The 19,635-nt window shown below is 50.0% G+C and overlaps 1 protein-coding gene across 7 annotated transcripts in view; it reads right to left on the reverse strand.

Moving 5' to 3' along the window:
- IRF5 (interferon regulatory factor 5) overlaps positions 1-19,635 on the reverse strand; it is a 37,938-nt gene that overhangs the window by 8,510 nt on the left and 9,793 nt on the right. For 3 of the 7 annotated variants that reach the window (XM_053254317.1, XM_053254318.1, XM_053254315.1), the window contains exons 2-4: positions 3,936-4,142; positions 3,331-3,520; positions 2,208-2,251 (exon numbers count right to left, since the gene is read on the reverse strand). In XM_053254317.1, coding sequence (XP_053110292.1) covers positions 2,208-2,251; positions 3,331-3,520; positions 3,936-4,109 — 408 coding nt within the window. In that variant the 5' untranslated portion in view covers positions 4,110-4,142. Of the gene's footprint in view, positions 1-2,207; positions 2,252-3,330; positions 3,521-3,935; positions 4,143-4,321; positions 4,702-4,731; positions 4,794-4,914; positions 5,120-18,602; positions 18,825-19,635 lie in introns of those variants that run through there. The other 4 variants (XM_053254313.1, XM_053254320.1, XM_053254314.1 and 1 more) reach the window with 4 other exon arrangements.

A 19,635-nucleotide genomic window follows, 5' to 3' on the forward strand; every position in this document is an offset into this window, starting at 1 on the left:
CCTTCCCCAGTGAGGCCCACCTGGCATCCTCACTTTGTTCTTTCAGACACCAGATGAAGACATCTTATGAGGCAAGGCTACAACACTTGGGGCTTTTTAGTTTAGAAAAAAGGCAACTGCGGGGAGACATGATAGAGGGCAATAAAATCATGCATGGTGTGGAGAGAGAGAAATTCTGTTCCCTCTCACACAACACTAGAACCAGGGGTCACTCCATGAAATTGATTGCCAGGAGGTCTAGGACCAACAAACGGAAGTACTTTTTCACACAATGCATAATCCACTTGTGGAATTCTCTGCCACAAGATGTGGTGACAGCCAGCAACCTGGGTGGCTTTAAGAGGGGTTTGGATCACTCCATGGAGGAGAGGTCTATCAACGGCTACTAGTCGGAGGGCTGTGGGCCACCTCCAGCCTCAAAGGCAGGATGCCTCTGAGTACCAGTTGCAGGGGAGTAACCGCAAGAAAGAGGGCATGCTCTCACCCCTTGCCTGTGGGCTTCCCAGAAGCATCTGGTGGGCCACTGTGCGAAACAGGATGCTGGACTATTTGGGCTTCCTTGGGCCTGATCCAGCATGCCTGTTCTTATGTTCTTATGACCTTTCTGTTCACTCAGGCTCTTAATTTTTTTTTTAAAAAGTTTCGTAAATGTTTTGTACTTTTTGTTTTCTGTTGTGATTTGCTTGTCATGTTTTGTGTTGTTTTAATGGATGTTCTTTAATTTTGTGTGGTCAGCTGCCCTGAGAACCATTTGTTATGGGGTGGCTAATAAAGTCTATCGTGATTAATATCCAATGCCTTTCCTCTGCATTGCAGCCTCTCCCCAAATCATGCCTCCTCAAAGCTGCCGTTATCCCTGGGAGGAGAACAGGAATTGGCCCTTGTGCTGCCCATGTGCTTTCTGTTCCATAGCAAATAGCAGTTTGGAAGAGGGCAAAGCAAGGAATCAGTGCAGTGGGCAAAGTGTGAACTCCCTCCACCAACACTGTGGCCCCAGTGCAAACCACACACATCCCTTTTTTTTTTGCGGGGAGGGGGAGGGAAAAAACAAGACACTCCTCTATTGCATCCAGTAAGTCTTATGTATTTCTGCCCTATGGTGTTTTCAGTTAGAGCCGGGGTCCCCAGGCTGCGGTCCTCCAGATGTTGCTGAACTACAACTCCCATAATCCCCAGCTATGATAAACTGTAGCTGGGGATGATAGAGGTTGGAGTTCATCTGGAGGACTAAAGGTTGGGAACCCCCGGATTCGAGGCGTTTGGGAGAGAGAAAAATCCCCTGGCTTACAGAACGCAGGAATGCAGGAGGAGAATGTACAGGAACACCGTCCCTTTTAAACACCAGGTCCCTTAAAGGAACCATCTCATACTGCGCGGGAGAGGGCAATGGTCAACCCCTCCTGTGTTCTACCAAAGAAAACCACAGGGCTCTGTGGGCGCCAGGAGTCAACACTGACTCGACGGCACAACTTTACTTTTACCCTTAACAAGGCAGCTGCTTTTATTTAGAGTTGCAGTACTTTACTGGTTAGATCCGGGGTTCTCAACCTTAGGTCCCCAGATGCTGTTGGGACTAAACTCCCAACATCTCCAGCCACAATGGCAGAATATTTGAGAACCTCTGGGTCAGAGTAATCAATTTTTTAAAAGCTTGAGATTAGAAAGCTGCCCTGATTAACTGGTCAGCAGATTTAAAAACAAAACAAAACACATGTTCTTATAAAAACTGCAGATGGCTAGTGGGCATGCCTCTTCTCAGAGATGCCTGCTCTAACACCTGCACGTGCATCATCAAAAAGAGGGAGAAGGCATGCTTCTTCCTGCAGAAGAATAATTTGTATCTATAGGTTAATTTAAAGAATTAAAGACCTTTAATTCTCTGCTTTGATTCTTATATTCTGCTAGACTGCCACCAAACCGACAGGTATTGTGCTCCCATCCCCATGTTGAGTCCTGCAGTTTTCCCAGTGGCTGTGAGAAAAAGAAGTATGCCCATATGCACACGCGGCCAGTCCCAGAGAAAACTTGAGGAGCGACTTCTCACTTAATTTTTCTTTCTTTCTTTCTTTTGCAGGGGGTGGGGGAAGAAAGACTTTTGGGTGCAGAAAAATATGTTTGAGGGACTGAAAATCACTTGGGGGGGGGACTCCTCAAATGTTTAGAGGGGTTTTAGAATCTGTGCTAGCCCCAGCAGAACTGCTTCCCACCTCTTCTTCTTCTTCACACGTATCTCCATCTCCAGCAAAGGGATCTGAAAGATAAAGGGGATACTTCTGTGGGTTCCCCTGAGACCAGACATAACTTCCCCTCTAAGTTTTTTCCTCCTGCCCCAATTCAAACATTAAGATGGCAAACACAAAATGGCAGAGGCGAGGAGAGGAACTTTTGCGTTGAGATGCTGTCACAGAGAGGAGATTGTGACGCTCACCCAACTATATCCAGTGATAGCACCGGGGAGGGGGGGAATGTATTGGGGAGGCACAGAGGAGAAGAATGCATTGCCCCACATGGTAATTACTGATCGGAAAATGACGTATTTCCCATTAATGCTTCCTGTTCCCATCCTAAACATAAATAAGAGAGTGTGTGAGCGTGAGAGAGGACACATGGACAGACACACACCAACCAATGAAAAGCATTAACGCCGACTTATGTGAAAAGGGCTTTTTCTTCCAGTTACCACACAGGGGTCTAGCAATGGAGAGGCAGCAGGCAAGGAAGCTATTTGTCTGGCCAGGTGAGCCATGGCTGCATGACACACAGAGCTCATAACTGCAAATTTGGGCGGGGGGCGGGGGAAGGGACAAAAATTGCATGGAGTCTCTGGAGGAAAGCTTTGAGAAGAGCCATTTGGATCCCCCCATAACAAGTGAGTAACAAATGGATTTTTGCAACAAGAACATTCACCTGGAAGCTAGAATGAAACATGGGCTACACCCAGGGCAGAGAGAGGCGAAGACAATTGCTTTGAAACTATGGACTAACATCTTGAGTGTGGGGTGTGGGAGAGCCAGACAAACACAGGACTGGCTCAGATCCTTCCGTGGCTGGAGTGGAAGCACCACACGCAGTCCAAGAGTTGCACCCGAGAATCCTCGGCAACACTGCAAAGCACCCTAGAGTGTGTCATGCCACCTCCACCTCTCTGGTCCAAGCCAAAGCCCGAGGTTCCATCTCCAGCCGCAAGCAGCCAATCCATTTTGCACTTTGCTTGCCATTTGGGGAGAGTGGGGGGGGGGGGAAGAATGTGCAAGCAGCCATCCCTTGGAGCTGGGAGCGAGAGGCAGCACAGAGAAAAGGTCTGTTGCAACTGCACGGGCTGGCCGGTACCTCCGTTGTGATGCGGAACATCGCACACCTCGTAGATCTTAAAGGGCTGCATGGGGGTGTCCTTGGTCCCGTCGTAGATCAGGTTGAACTCCCGGCTCTTGTTCAGGGCACAGCGCAGGTTGGCCTTCCACTTGGCAGGATCCGGCTCGTCCACCCCTTCATTGTACTTGCCAGTCTCTTTGGCCCAGGCCTGGAAAGGGAGAGGAGGAGAGACCTGAACTGAAGCATCCCGCTTTGGAAAACTGTCGCTGCAGCAAAGTCAGCTGCTCCTCGGGCTCCAGCGTGCTGAGCACCCTGGGCACGGCACTGACCCCGAGTTCCCTTCCTCCCGTGGAGACCCACATCCGTCCAGCCGCGGCATCCCAATCCCTTGAGATTTAGATGTTAGGTGGTTCATAAATGTAACCAAACACACACACTCTAAAATAATAAATAACATAAACAGAAGTAAAATGAGCTGCCAGGAACCAGAAGCAGCTGCGTCTCGTTTGGCACCCCGCCCCAGCTCACTAGGAGGAGCCGCTGCTTTTTGTGGGGTACAGCGCGAAGTTTCTGCCTGCAAGCAGACAGGCCCCAGCAAGCGTCGCCCCACATGGCGCACGCACCTTGAAGATGGTGTTCTCGTCTTCCTGGCTGGGGACGTGCCGGGTGGCATGGCGCCACGGGATATAGAAATGCTTCCGCTCAGCGTCCACCCAACGGAGGCCTGGATACTGCCCACTGTTCACTTGCGCCACCAGCCAGGGCTTCAGGCGGATGCGGCGAGGGTGGGAGCTCATGGCGACGATGCCACTGACTGCAGGGATCCCGACCTGCAAGGAGGAGAAGCACAAAAAAGCCGTCAGGAAACACTGGCCCCAGAATGGAAAGCGGCACCCAGGAGTCCCCTAACCTCATCAGCTGATAAGCCCCTTTTCTGCACCGGGTCTGCACCGGGCCATGGCTCAGGGTAGAGGACATGCTTTGCATGCGGACAACATGAGACACCCACCTGCAAAGCTCTGAATTCACCCCTTCGTCTTCATAACGAAGCAGAGCCCGACAACATTCATGCAACAGCCCCCACTGAAGGCCATTGCGTGATGCGAGTTCAATCAATCCATTTGTTTAGCCACAGACTTAACAAAAATGTTTCACCCCAAAACTGGATCGTTAAAACAATATAAGACAAATCACAGGACACTCAAAAATGCAAAGAGTGAGTTGGAATAATTCAGCGCAGCTAATGTCAGCTGGTCACATACTTGGACGGCAGAAACGAAAAACGGTTCTTGTAACGTGGGGGCTGGTGTTGGCCAATTAAAAAAATCTACATTAGATCCCAAAGACCTCCAGGATCAACCACGAGCAATGGCCAAGTAAATACAGCATGTAACCCACTGTAGAAGTTACACCACACACAAATAAATCAAGTCTTCCATTTCCCCAGACCCGCATGGACACAGACGTTCTGCAGCAGGAATTCCAGCCACGTTTGAAGACATCTGGGACAGAGAAGACAATCCTGCAAGCTCTTCTTTAGCAAGCCCTCAGAGAGAAAGAAAGAGAGAGAGAGAGAGGGAGTGATCTTCCCCAGCTATGCACCTGAGGCTTGCTGGCTCACAACAGACGGCCACGAGAGTGCACCAGCTCTGGGAGGACACCACACTTTTTTGCCCAGGGCACACCTCTACCTTGGGCTGGGTTTTGCAATGCTGCCTGCCTGGCCCCGAGTGTGGGACACAAAGCAAACCAGGCACTTCCTTCCGTTCTGCTGGGAGAGGCTTGTGGCCTGCCGCTCACACCCCCTCGAGGATCTTGGCAAAGGCTCAGGCTGTGCAGGTTTATGCCCCGAGAGGGCGGGGGAGGCACCGGCCCAACCAGTGTGCAGCAGGCGCCAGCTGCAGAGAGCAGCAGGCCTCGATCTTCTTGGTCCTCCATTTACTCCGCTTTGTTCTAACGGCTACAGACTGCATTGACTTTATTTCCGGTTGTCCACGGCATTTCATTATGACAAAAAAGCAAAACCGTCTCTCATTGTCTCTGCACTGCTAGCTTTGTTTTGCATTGTTGCATTCCTTTTTTTTTTAATGCTGGCTTTAACACAACAAAACAAACACTGCAAAAGAAAAGAGGCCCACTGCTCAGAGACAATGAGATTCTACACCTAATCTACTTCCAAGCCATACCTTCTTCATGGGGAGTTGTATTTCTTGGCAGTAGGTGCTATCGCAGGAGTTCCCAACCCTGGGCAGGTCCCCAGGTGTTGTTGGATTACAATTCCCATCATCCCCAGCCACAATGGCCGAAGGATGATTGGAGTTGTAGTCCATCAGAATCTGGGGACCCACAGCTGAGAATCCCCTATGGATGGGGCCGCAGCTCAGAGGAAGAGCATCTGCTTTGCATGCAGAAGGTCCTCCCAGGTTCAATCCCTGGCAGCATCTCCAGGTAGGGCTGGGAAAGACCCCTGCCTGAAACTCTGGAGAGCCGCTGCCAGTCAGTGTAGACAATAATGAGCAAAACAGACCAATTGCCTGACTAGGTATAAGGGTGCTTCCTGTATTCCCTACGCAAGAGGATCTTGGTACAGTAAATCCTCAGCCCCTCACCAAGAACTCCTCCAGCCTGGATTCTTTTAGGGAAGCCAGGCTATAAAACCCGTCTGTGCAAACAGGACTCGGTTTTAGCCACGAGGCTGCTGCAAGGGAGGCTGCAGCATAAGGCAGACCAAGCCAAAGGCAGCACTACTGGAGCTACACACCCAGGCAGCAAGCTTTGTGGGCTCTGCACATTCAGAGCGATGGATGCTCTATTGAACGGCTCCATCTCTATTCCTAATGCTGGGAGAGACCAGAGGTCCACAAACAGGGCAAGGAGCCCTCTCCCACAGTTTCTTCCCAGCAACAGATATTCAGAGGAAGGCTGTTTCCAAACAGGAAGGTTAGGAACATAGGAAGCTGCCATATACTGAGCCTGGCCATTGGTCCAGCTAGCTCAATACTGTCTACCCAGACTGGCAGCGGCTTCTCCAAGGTTGCAGGCAGGCGTCTGTCTCCTAGCCCTGTCTTGGAGATGCTGCTGCCGCCAGGGAGGGAACTGGGAACCTTCTGCATGCAAGCAGACAGGCATTCTCCCCAGAGCGGCCCTCTCCCGTCAGGGGAATATCTTACCGCGCCCACACATGTAGTTTCCCATTCATACGCAACCAGGGTGGACCCTGCTTAGCACAGGGGACCATTCATGCTTGCGACCACAAGGCCAGTCGTCATGACTTAGAGAAGAAGGGGTTGCACAGTTTCACCCCTCTTGTAGATGTTGGACTACAACTCCCGTGCATGCCTGATTATTGGCCACTGTGGCTGGGAATGATGTAAGTTGCAGTCCAAAAAACAGCTGGACGGCCAAAGTTGTGCAGCCCTGGCGTAGCGACCCCGATGCTCCTGCCCCTGCTCTATGAATTCCCCCCAAGTGTGACGGGAAGCAGCACACTCTTTTGCTCTCTCTTGCTGGTCTTCTGCCTCAGCAGCTCCACTGGGTGGCCCCCGAGTTCTGGTCTTGGAAGCAGTCGCTGCTTCTCAAGCAAATGCCGCTTCCCCCTTGAAACCCATCCTCTGGATTTGCCACTGTTTCCACAACCCCTTTCTCTCCCCCACCCCCGCCCTAGACACCAAGGGCCACTTTCTCCTGCATTTACCATGATGGTCAACTGCTGAGGTCCTGCTGCTTTAAACAGCCCAATCATCACAACGACCAGGGACAGAGGCTTCTTTAACCCAAGACTGGGCTGAGAGCGATTCCTGCCTGCAACCTTGGAGAAGCCGCTGCCAGTCTGTGAAGACAATGCTGAGCTAGATAGACCAAGGGTCTGACTCAGTATATGGCAGCTGCCTATGTTCCTAACCCCTGCTAACTGAGCAAAGAGGCACCTTTTAAAGTGTTACTTCTCTTATATTTATCAGGGGGAGAGCAACTGGCCTTCTCCACCCCCAGCACAGCATCCCTCCAGGGGCTGTTTCTGGTGCCTACCTTATGTTTCTTTTAAAATTGTGAGCCCTTTGGGGAATAGGGGGCCATCTTATTTATGTATTGCTTGTTTTTCTGTGTAAACAGCATTGGGAACTTTGGTTGGAGAGTGGTATATAAATATTTGCTGTTGGTTGCACAGTTCAAATCCCCGCTGGTCTGTTTCCCAGATTATGGGAAACTCCTGTATTGGGCAGCAGCGATATAGGAAGATGCTGAAAGGCATCATCTCATACTGCGTGGGAGGAAGCCATGGTCAACCCCTCCTGGATTCTACCAAAGACAACCCCAGGGTGGCTCTGTGGGCGCCAGGAGTCGACACCAACTCGACAGCACAACTTTACCTTTCCCCAATCCTAAAAGGGCTCACAATCTAAAAGGAAAGATCAAAGCAGACACCAGCAACAGCTACTGGACATGCAGTGTGTTGGACCAGACAGGGCCAGTTGCTCTCCCCTTGCAAATGTGAGAGAAATGCGACTTTTAAAAGGTGCTTCTAGGCTCAGTTAGCAGGGGTCTGCCAAATGCTGTCCCGCCCTCCTGAGCTTTGGGTGGGGGATTATCTCTAGGATGATTTTTTTTACAACCTGCATATGGTTTTGGTCTCTCAAACGACATGCCACTCGCGACGGTGATGCCTCTCACGTCTGCTTTCGATTTTAGTCGGCCTGAATTGTTCTGCATTTTTAAGCACAGTTTAAAAACCACATAAGCCAGCGTCAGTGGAAATGCAACATCAATTACCTAACCCCGCTGGCCGCCCTAGTCAAGCCTACACTACGATGCTGCTCGCGGATGAAAAGCGAACCTTCACATACAATGTTGCTAGGTTCTGTGCGGCAGCGTGCAAGATCCGTCGGACTACGACTGCTAGCCCATAACCTGGGATTTTAACGACTGGATATCCTAATATGCCTCTTTATATAATCCTATTTTCTTAGATGCATTTAACTCATAGATAGTTAACTTTTTACCATTCATCCTATTAGAGTTGTATTTTTATAGACCAATTTTTACATATTGCTTATATTAGTTAGTTATCTTATCAGTTTTATTACTTATCAGTTAGCTGTCTTGTTTTTCAGCTATCTCTCTTTTACCCTTTAGTATATTTTATAGCCTATTTTATGCATTTTAGACATTTTTATACTCATTGAATATATGTAGCAGCTTTCAATATGTTTCTATTATCTATTCTGCTGTATTATTACTTATGCTGGTCTTTGACCGTAATAAAGTTGATTGATTGATTACCCAGCCCATCCCTACAAATCACTCTAACCTCCCTCTCCCTTTCTCCTCTTCCTGCAGCAGTTTGTGGCCTCTGCATTTTAAGCACTACCAAAATTCTGCACTAGGAAAAAAGAAATTATGCAAAGCAAACAAATCTGCACAGATGTGCTTGTGCAGCATCTCTTCTTTAGCTTCTGCTAGTCGTAGAGAGGGGGTGAAAATGAAGACGATGAATATTTATACACCACTTTTCAACAAAAGTTCCCAAAGAGGTTTACATAGATATAAATAAATAAATAAAATGGCTCCCTGTCCCCAAAGGGCTCACAATCTAAAAAAGAAATCGAAGACAGACACCAGCAACAGCCACTGGAGGGATGCAAGAGCTGTTCAGGGTATGGAAACCCCATTCTCCATCCCTATTCAGCTCTTCCCGACCTCACCCCACCCCACCCCACTTTTCAGGCTTTGGCACCAGAAATTGCCCACAGGACTCACAGTCCTGAGGATAAGAATGGTAGGATGTCAGCGTGAAAAATAAAATAATGACTATCCTCAGAGCCATAAGGACTAGAAGCTTGCTTTTTAAACCACCACCATGAAAGATGTTTTAGATCCTGCTGCCAGTACAAAATGCTTCACTGATGGTGTGCTTGCAGAAAGATGCACATCCCCAATGATACAACCTCTGGTTGGGACAACTACAGTGCTGAGGGCTCTCGATATGATATAAGTGGATGGATGGGGGCCTGCCTGCCTGCCTGCCCACCCCTCCCCATCTGCTGTGTTTAGAAAGCTACATGGGGTGTGTGTGTGTGTGTGTGTACACAGTTTGGCTAACTCTGGGAGGAAAGGGAGGAAACCAGGCAGCAGGACTTGTGGATTTCTTAAGAGCCTCTTATCTTTCTCACCATGATCGGAGCACTGGATAAACACAGGGATTATGTGCAGTCTCACCACCCTGGCAACACTGTCATATCTGAGCTGGGTGAATGTGCATGTTTTAGGGGCAGCTCAGTAAACCCCTCCTGTATTCTACCAAAGAAAACCTCAGGGCTCTGTGGGCGCCAGGAGTCGGGATCGACTTGACAGCACATTTTGCACACTTTTACAGTCTTATGCCGGAGGTCTCGCTCCACAAGCCTGCAGCCAGGAAGCAGAAAATCCTGCGATCCAAATAAACCAAGTCAACCAAATGAATCCACAAAAGTGCACCCACCTTTTAAACCAGCAGTGCTCTTATAGGTAGACGCCCTTCTGACAGACAGCCTAGATTCCTTAGCAGCCCATTGGGAGCTGCTGATTCAGGAAACTGCCAGCATCGTTCCTGAAACATGTCCGCCCCAAAGAACGAGATCTTACCTGGGTAGACCAGAGCAAGGTTTCTGCTTTCTAAGGCGTCGCTTAAATCCACCAAAATAACTCCTCCTTCCGTCTCCCACTCTCCGTGTTGTCAGTGCAAGCTTCTAATGCATCCCACATGGTGGTGGTTTTTTTTAAACTCACAGATGACTCGGATCTCCCGGGATGACTCAAAACCTCTCAATTCTGGTTCCACAGGTGTGACCACACCACAAAACATTCAGCGGGCCCTCCTCAGCTTTCAGTGGGGCAGTCCCCAACAGCTCACATGCATGCCAGTGCAAATTCCGTCTGGCTCCTCTGCTGCCACCCCACATTTCCTTGTTCTTTTCCCTTGAGTTGCCCTCCCTCTTGCTGGCTGCTGGCTAGCTGGTCCTTTGGTTGGTTTGTGCTGTTACAAAGACGCCTAGTGTACAAAATATATCGAACTCAACCACATGTGAAAATATACCGATGAAAAACAACCACCACATTACACAACCAACCTAACAGCAAACGTCTACTATGGAATAATGCCTAAATGGATCACTGCCCAAATTATACGGTATTGACCCAAACAGAAGGAAACTCTGAATGTAAGACAATGTCTTGAAAGGGAGAGGCTAAATATAGGTAATACCTGCATTTACCCAGAAGAAAGAGGAATCAATCTGACAACACCCCCTGCCCCCCGCCGCCAATATTTAACAGGAAAAAACTGGTGGGGGTGGGAAGAATCTTGTCTTTGATTCGAGTAAATACCGTATTGCTATTCCCAGACAATAGGAAACACCTCTATCGGGCAGCAGTGATATAGGAAGGTGCTGAATGGCATCGTCTCATACTGTATGGGAGGAGGCAATGGTCAACCCCTCCTGTATTCAGCAACCGCAGGGCTCTGTGGTCACCAGGAGTTGACGCCAACTCGATGGCACACTTGACCTTTATTTCATGAACAGTATGAAGGAAGACCGATTTGACTTGATCTTCCTTTTGCACCTTGTTTGTTTTTTACATTTATATCCCACTCTTCCTCCAAGGAGCCCAGAGCGGTGTACTACATACTTGTTTCTCCTCACAACAACCCTGTGAAGTAGGTTAGGCTGAGGAGGCCTTGATAAACCTCCTGCTTAGGTGGCCAACCACTAAGTTTGCATCCTGGCACAAGTTCTGACAAAAAGGCATTCCTCGTAAAGTGTGAACGAGAGCTACTTGAAGGGACTAGTTAAGGATGGGAGAAGGGAGCTGGGAATCCCAACCAAGCACCGCCTGGCACTTTCCTTGCTTGGGAAGGTTAGGCAGAACACACATTTTTAAAGATCAAAAAGGAAGAGATGGAGCACCACCCAGTCAAGCCAAGGGGAACAGGAAGGAAAAATCAGAAATACTGCCATGAACATGTTTGTGCCAGCTGTTCACTGAATAATAAGAAACCATTTCCCAAGCACCTTGGGGTTTGCCCACTTTCCATGCACTGGAGAACTTGCCGCTCATCTCTCAGCCATGATGAAACTCGGGAAGCAGCCTTGAGGAAGCTGCTGTTCTTTCAGCCTGAGCCCTTCCTTTGGGGAGACGACTGCTGCAAGTTAGGCCACCTCAGTCACTGCCAACCGGGGGGGGGGGGGGGCAGAGGTCACTGATGGAGCTAGAAACACAAGAACGGAGGAAGCCACCACTTACTGAGTCAGACCCTTGGTCCCTCTAGCTCAGTATTGCCTACACTGACCAGCAGCAGCTCTCCAAGGTTTCAGGCAGGGGTCTCTCTCAGCCCTATCTCGGAGATATAGTTGGCCCCCGCCAACCGCACGTTTCCCAATCGCAGATGTGAGCATCCGTGACTGGGAAATTGTGGCAGGTCTTGCCATCCGCAACCCGAGTATCTGCAGTTTGGTGAGATTTTTTTGGAAATCTGGGGTTGGCGGGGGAATTTCGGGGGTCAGGGGGCAGTTTTCTCTATTTTAACTGGTTTTTCCAGTCTTCGTGATTCCCCTAACCCCATTTCCCATTGGTTTTAATGCCTTGTCAACCGCAAGTTGTCCAAACACAAGGTTTTTGAGGAACGGAACCCTTGCGGTTGGCGAGGGACTGTACTGCCAGGGATGGAACCGGAGACTTCCTTCAGGCCAGGCAGATGTGATTCCACAATGCCATGGCCCTAAGATCTCCGAAGGGGAATCTCTTACAGTGCTCACATGTAGCCTCCCATCCAAAGGCAGACCTTGCTTAGCGAAGGGGACACAATTCTTGCTTGCTGCCACCAGACCAGCTCGTACCCGTGGAACTGTGGATGGAACACCTGCATACCTAGATGGCCCCAGGTGCAGTTACTGCATCTTCAGTGGGAAAGGCTCTCGGAGAGCAGGTGCCGGGACAGATATTTGCCTGGTACTTCAGACAGCTGAACAACACGGGGGATGAAAGGTCCAACTCAGGACAAGGGAGCTTCATACACATAAGGACCTTGCCATTCTTATAATGGCTAAGATATGATCCTCCCCATCTCTGGCAATTTTCAGAAAACACATCTCTTCAACCAGGCTCTCTCAGCTTTTTAAAATTTGTTTTTAAATTGTTCTGATTATTTAATTGTTGTTTTAGGATGTTTTTAATTGTTAATCATTGTTTTTATGCTTTATAATTTTTGTTTTACTTATTGACTGATTTTAATGGTGTTTTAATGTAAACCGCCCTGAGCCTTTTGGAAGGGCGGTATAAAAGTTTTAATAATAAATAAATAAAATAATGACTGGGGGATGTTTTGCCTTCTGTTTCTAGACTTCGGTCAGTGGAAACGGACACCCCTGAGCTAGTGCTTGCAGTTTGCCATGAGAGAATGTTCAGAGATGGAAACGGGGCAGAGGAAGTGGCAATCTAGTCAAAGCATCCTTGGGAAGCAGCAACAGAGAGGACCCCCCCCCCAAGATAAGCAGCTGTGCTGGCTGCTGATTGGAGCAGGTGTGAGCCCTGCAAGACATGCCCCTTAGGGGATGGGGCTGCTCTGGGAAGGGCATCCGCTGGCTTGCATGCAGAAGGTCCCAAGTTCCCTCCCTGGCAGCAGCATCTCCAAGATCGGGCTGAGAGAGACCCCTGCCTGCAGCCTTGGAGAAGCCGCTGCCAGTCTGGGTAGACCAGGGCTACTCAACTTTGGCCCTCCTGCAGATGTTGGCCTACAACTCCCATAAACCCTGGCTATTGGCCACTGGTTGGGGATCATGGGAGTTGTAGTCCACAAAAACAGCTGGGGGGCCTAAGTTGAGCAGGCCTGGTGTAGACAATACTGAGCTAGATGGACCATGGTCCACCTGCAGGAGGGCAGGTTATGCGGCTTCCATCATGACCACTCAAAACAACATCTGCGAGTGGTAAGGAACTGAAATCCTCTCTTTGTGGCTTCCATGCAAGTCTCTTGCAAGGGTAACTGGTTGGCTTGCATTCCTGGAAGAGATCTGCTTTGCCAGAGGCTGCATCTGCTCTTCCTCGCATGCATGAGACAGAAAGCATCACAAGCAAGGTCTGCTGGTGGGCCAGAGAGCTGCTTGGCACAAGTCAGGTACGGCAGGGGGTCCCCAAGCTGGGGTGCCCAGATAGGGTTGGACTACAGCTCCCATCATCCCAGCCACAATGCAAAAAGTAAATCCTAGCCTACTTCCTGCTGCGGTCTGAAATATGATGAGTGGGCAAAAGGCACAGGGCCTTTGCTGTTGTGGCCCTGAGTTCCTGCTGAGGCCAATCTGCCTGGCCCCTTCACTGCCCATCTTCCAGCAGGCAGCTTAAAGGTAAAGGGTGCCGTCAAGTCAATTCCCTCTCCGGGCGCCCCCAGAGCCCCCAGTGGGGATTCGAACCAGCAACTTTCTGCTTGTTAGTCAAGCATTTCCCCGCTGTGTGGCAGCAGGCAGTTTAGATATCTCTTCTTCAGCAGTGTTTTCAGTCCATCCTTTTAGAGATGGAACGGAATTGCCCATGCTTGTGAAAATGATTTTTTAAATAAACATACCGCTTTAAGTTTCAATTTGGGGTAAGTGATTATAATTCTTTTTTAATGCTTTGCACAATTGTGGGCAGTATTCCCTCTAAGGAGTGAGCATGTGTGCGCACTCATACATTTTTTTATGCCCACTCACTTAATTTTAGATCCCACTCAGGTTGGATCAGGAGGGCCCCGCTCTGAATGCAGATGTGCACGCACATTGCCTTGATCCTGCCGCCCAGAACAAAGCTCATTTTGTACGCAGATGAAAACAATGAGAGAGAACACCAATTGTGGGCTCAGGTGTTTTTACTGAGAAGCAGGCTAGAAAATGCTCAAAACCGAGACACATGTGCACAGAATGTGGCTGCTCTCTTGGAGCAAAGCCTGCAAGCCAAAAGGGTTGCTGAGGAAAAATGCAGCCCCACAGGGGACAGGGAAGCAATGCTCGGGTTAGTGGGGCAGCCAGGAAATGGGTGCTCTGAAGGCGCAAGAATGCCCCAGAGACCAGCAGGACTGAAAGAATGCTTAACCTTGACTTGCAGTCACAGCGGCTACTGATACTGCCACTAATCCCACGGAACTGGGATTTTTCCACAGACCAGTCTGCCTTTCCTTCCTCATGGTCCTGGCGCCCACCCACTCCCGGGAGCTTCAGGCTCTTTGCAGTGGAGTCTGAGTTTGCTTCAAAAGGTTCCCAAAGCAAGAACCCAGGCTGGCAGTGTGGGGGGTGGGGGGTGGGGCTGCTTCCCCCACAGAGATGGAGCAACGCAGAAGGGCTGGGCAAATTCGTGTCATCTGTGCCACGACTTAGACTTCTCTACCTTCAGGGAAAAGTGAAACATTTCTTACGTCCCATCAAAGAACAGGGGGGGAAACACACAGGTAGTTTGCAGCAGGAGAAGATCTACTTCCAGACCAGTTGCCAGTAAATTCCCAGCCCCATGACCACCCCACATCAGCTGCCCCCAGCAGGCTGGCTGTTTTAGTTGGCTGTGCACCTTGGGTGAACAGATGATGCCACTTTTGTCCAGGATGCTCCTCCCCCTCCCCCTGCAATGCTCACCAGAGTCTGCTAGGCTCTGTCCCTGGACCTGGCAAAAATTGCTGGGCCCCCAACCCAGAAGGTTCTATCCCATATTCCACCAGAGATGCTGCAATGCTGAACTTGGTTCCTACAACAAACAGTGGCAAACCTATGAAATGTGGCAGAACCACCACCACCACCAAATATTTATAGACCGCTTTTCAACAAAAAGTTCCCAAAGTGGTTTACATAGATATAAATAAAATAAATATTTATTTCATCATGCTAGCTTGTCGGGAAAAGATGGCTGCAATTGACAATGGGAAATTGCAGTTCAGCGGCGTCTGGGGATTCAGGTTCTAGAACTCCTGGGTTAAAAGGTCCATTATTTATTGTTAGATTTCTATACCACCTTTCATTAAAACAATCTCAAGGTGGTTTACACAAGACCACAAATACTATGCAATTAAAATATCAGATAGAATATGAAAATACAGATCTGATTAAAAGATTTAAAAACAAGCACAATATAACCATAAAATACAAAGCAGCAGCAGCAATAGGAACACTCATATAAAAGCCTGGGTAAAAAGCTAAGATTTCACACACTTTCTAAAAACTGTGATGGAGTCCGAGGAGCGAATGGCCACCGGGAGAGCATTCCAGAGTCTGGGGGCAGCAACAGAGAAGGCCCTGTCCTGCGTGCATGACAACCGAGCCTCCCTCATTGTCGGCGTTTGGAGCAGAGCCCCTTCAGATGACCTCACCAAGCGGGCAGCAACCCTTGGGAGCAGGCGGTCCCTCAGGTATCCAGGGCCCAAACCGTTAAGGGCTTTCAAGGTCAAAACCAGCACCTTGAATTGGACCTGGAAAAAAGTTGGCAGCCAGAAACTAGCTGCAGTTTCTGAATATTCTTCAAGGGCAGCCCCACGTAGAGCGTGTTACAATAATCCAGCTGTGACGTGACTAAAGTGTGGGTAATTGTGGCCAGATCTGCCTTCTTGAGAAAAGGTGTATTTCTAATGTGTATTTACATTGGAAAAATACCACTGTTTGGCAATCTGCTATCACAGATGCCTCAAAAGATGCCTCAGCAACTGCAGGCTTCGAAACGACAGGCTGAGCCCTGCAAGGTGCCTGAGTGTGCATGCATTCTTATGCATGTGCGCCAGAGGAAAAATGCATCCATCCTCCCTCCAGAGCCCCTGGGAGAGAAAAGGGTGATTGACATGGGGCAGGGGGGGAACCCGCAAACAGAGTGCATGCTCCAGCTCTCCCAAGAACGGTCACTATTCATACAGGTTACAATTGCAACATCAGGTCATTTGCCGATAGGGTATGAATCTTGCAGAATGGCAGAAAAGCCCTATTTCAAAACACATATATGGAAATGTCACAATAATTATGAGAAGCATAATTACAATGTTAGATCTATTGCAATTATATGTAATTATAACAAACAAAATGCAAACCTTGAAACAGAACAACAGCACCCTGGAGAGGAACTGCACACCAGCAAGGAGGCGGCGGCAGCGAGAAGAGTCCAGGAGAGAGACTGGGCGCTGGTAGAAGGAGGAGGGACACAGAAGCCCCACGAGGGAAACGCCGCCCCTCACCTGCGGGGTGCAAAAGGCTCCAATAGGGAGTGAGGAGCAGAGCCTGCCCCACAGCCTGTAGGCCAGGGGATGATGGGAGCTGTAGTTCAACAGCAGGTGGGGAGCCAGGTTTGCCCACCCCTGCGGTAGGCAGTGGTCCGTATCTGCCACAGAGGAAAAGCAAAGAGGCGGCTTAAGAAAGCCCGAGGCGCCGCTGTGGGAGAGCCCGAGGCGAGCCCCTGACAGGAGGCTGCGGGCTTCCATTTGCTCATGACAGTCCAGGACATGGCGCAAAGCTCCCGGCTTCTGCCCAGAAGGATGCTTCTCCTCTGCCCGGCTCAGGTGCACGCCGCCGGCAACGGAGAAGGCCAGTCTGGCAGCTCTGGGGCTCCCCCCGCCGCGGCTGAGGCCATCCCTCCCTCCCCCTCCCTTGGAAGGGAGCCCATTTAGCTGCCTTTGGCCAAGGCACGCCCTACGCCGCCTTGCTGGCCTTCTTCTCCCCAGCCGGATCTGCCCTCTCCCGCCAAGTCAAAGCGGAGTCAGGCCACTTCTGCTCAGCCTGTCCAAAGCCCTTTTTCAGAGAAGTAAGCTGGTCTTGTGGAAGCCAGCAGGACCTGTCCCCGTGATCCACTTGTGGAACTCTCTGCCACAGGATGTGGTGACAGCCAACAACCTGGATGGCTTTAAGAGGGGTTTGGATGACTTCATGGAGGAGAGGTCTATCAAGGGCTACTAGTCGGAGGGCTACAAGCCACCCCTAGCCTCCGAGGCAGGATGCCTCTGAATACCAGTTGCAGGGGAGTAATGGCAGGAGAGAGGGCACGCCCCCACCTCTTGCCTGTGGCTTCCAGCGGCATCTGGTGGGCCACTGTGTGAAACAGGATGCTGGACTAGAAGGGCCGTGGGCCTGATCCAGCAGGGCTGTTCTAATGTTCTCAGCAGGGTCCACCCTGGTTGCATATGAAAGGGAGACTTGATGGGTGAGCACTGTAAAAGGTTCCCTTTAAATGATGGAGCCGCTCTGGGAAGAGCATCTAAGTTCCAAGTTCCCTCCCTGGCAGCATCTCCAAGATAAGACTGAGAGAGATTCCTGCCTGCAACCTTGGAGAAGCCGCTGCCAGTTTGTGTAGACAATACTGAGCTGATAGACCAATGGTCTGACTCAGTATATGGCAACTGCCTATGTTCCTATCTTTTATCGTCATCAATTGCTTACAAACATACAAAGCTGCCTCACACCGAGTCAAGACCCTTGGTCCGCTTGGCTCAGTTATATTGCCTATGCTATGGCTTTGACTAGCAAGCCAGAGGTTGCCGGTTCAAATCCCCGCTGGTACCTATATTGGGCAGCAGCGATATAGGAAGGTGCTGAAAGGCATCGTCATCATCTCATACTGCGTGGGAGGAGGCCATGGTCAGCCCCTCCTGTATTCTACCAAAGACAACCACAGGGCTCTGGGGGCTCATGGAGTCGACATCGACTCGACGGCACAACTTTACCTTTACCTGACTGGCAGCAACTTTCCAAGGTCTCGGGAGCAGTGGTGGTGGTGGGTCTTTCCCAGCCCTTCTTGAGATGCTGCCAGCCAGGGGCTGAAACTGGGAGCTGGGCATGAAAATCAGGGGCTCTGCTATTCAACTGCAGCCCCTCCCGCTTCAGGCATCTTATGGCTGGGTCCTATTCTCAGAGCTGTATTAAAAACAAGGCGTCAAACATCAGAATACTAATACATAAATGCATAAATAAAATCCAGCTTATTTGAAGTAGGATCTGGTGTCTCTCGGGACAGTCATGCTTTGTAGGAAGTTAAAGCAACCTTCCTCCGCCTTATCTGAAAATCTTCCCTGCAGACTTAATTATGGTACATGCTGCTATAATTAAATTTTTCGAGGGGAAGCACAGCAGCACCAATAGCTGGACAAACACAGAGGGAACATACACACACAGAGCGCCTCCACCTACAGGAACTTGTAGTCGGGCATGTTTCTGAGACATCCAGTATTTGCTGGGTTGGTTCCAACCAGCCTGGCTTAAGCCCCACACTTTGGGGCCTCATTGGCTCCACCACGGGCCCCACCGCGCCAGCCCAGCTATCTTGCTCACCTGCTCCTTCACCAGTTGCAAGTTAGAGGGGTAGCAGGAGCTGCTGGACGGAGGAGAAAGAGGGGGCCAAGACCCCGGCAGTGACCCTCTGTCCTCCTGTTCTTTCGCCAGGAGGCTGCAGGAACTGAAAGTGATGGGTGCATGGAGGCCGAGAACATTCTCCTCCCTGGAGACGTGACTCATTGTCGAGGGTTCATTCTTGAAATGAGGAAAGAGGCCGATCTGTGAAGAAACGAAACTAAGCCTCTCAAAAGAAGGGGGCCTGTGGCACGAGGCACTCAGGCAAAGGAGAGCCATCCACTGGAGACCACACAATCTGCTTTGCGTGGGTTTGGAAACTTCAAGCGGCTCAGAATAGGGCCCACAGCTGTGGCCCAGCACCAACTTCATGGAGCACGGCCCCTCAAACCTGCAAGAGCCCTGTCGGTTCCCAAACGGCGTCTGAGAACATCCTATAAGAACACAAGAAAAGCCCTGCTGGATCAGGCCAAAGGCCCATCATGTCCAGCACCTTGCTTTAGGCAGTGGCCAACCAAGTTTATTTTATTTAAAATATGTCTATACCACCCAAAACTTGCGTCTTTTCCTCCACAAGTGGGGGGAGAGGGCATTGCCGCCTCCCGTGGGTGTTCCCTAGCAGCCAGTGTTCAGGGGCATGCCCCCAGAAGAAAATACAGCTATCCAGGCTAGTAGCCACCCATAGCCCTACCCTCCATGAATGCGTCTAAACCCTTTAAAAAACTATCAGATTGGTGGACATCGCCACATCCAGTGGCAGTGAATTCCATGGTTTAACTGCACACTGCATAAAGAAGTATTTTCTTGTGTTGGTCCCAAGTCTCCCAGTGTTTAGCTCCAATGGATGACCCCAGGTTCTAATGTTATGAGAGCTAGTATTATCTGAGCTAAATTCTAGGTGCTGGTTCTAATTCTGAGGACTAAAGCCCTGCTCAGCTGTTCCAGACTAACCCCTCCAGAAGCAGCCTTTCCTAGAGGAACAATTGGGGTGGGGCCCCCATGAGCAAGGCAGGCG

This window comes from Hemicordylus capensis, chromosome 5 (genome assembly GCF_027244095.1).
Source record: "Hemicordylus capensis ecotype Gifberg chromosome 5, rHemCap1.1.pri, whole genome shotgun sequence".
Lineage (NCBI taxonomy): Eukaryota > Metazoa > Chordata > Lepidosauria > Squamata > Cordylidae > Hemicordylus > Hemicordylus capensis.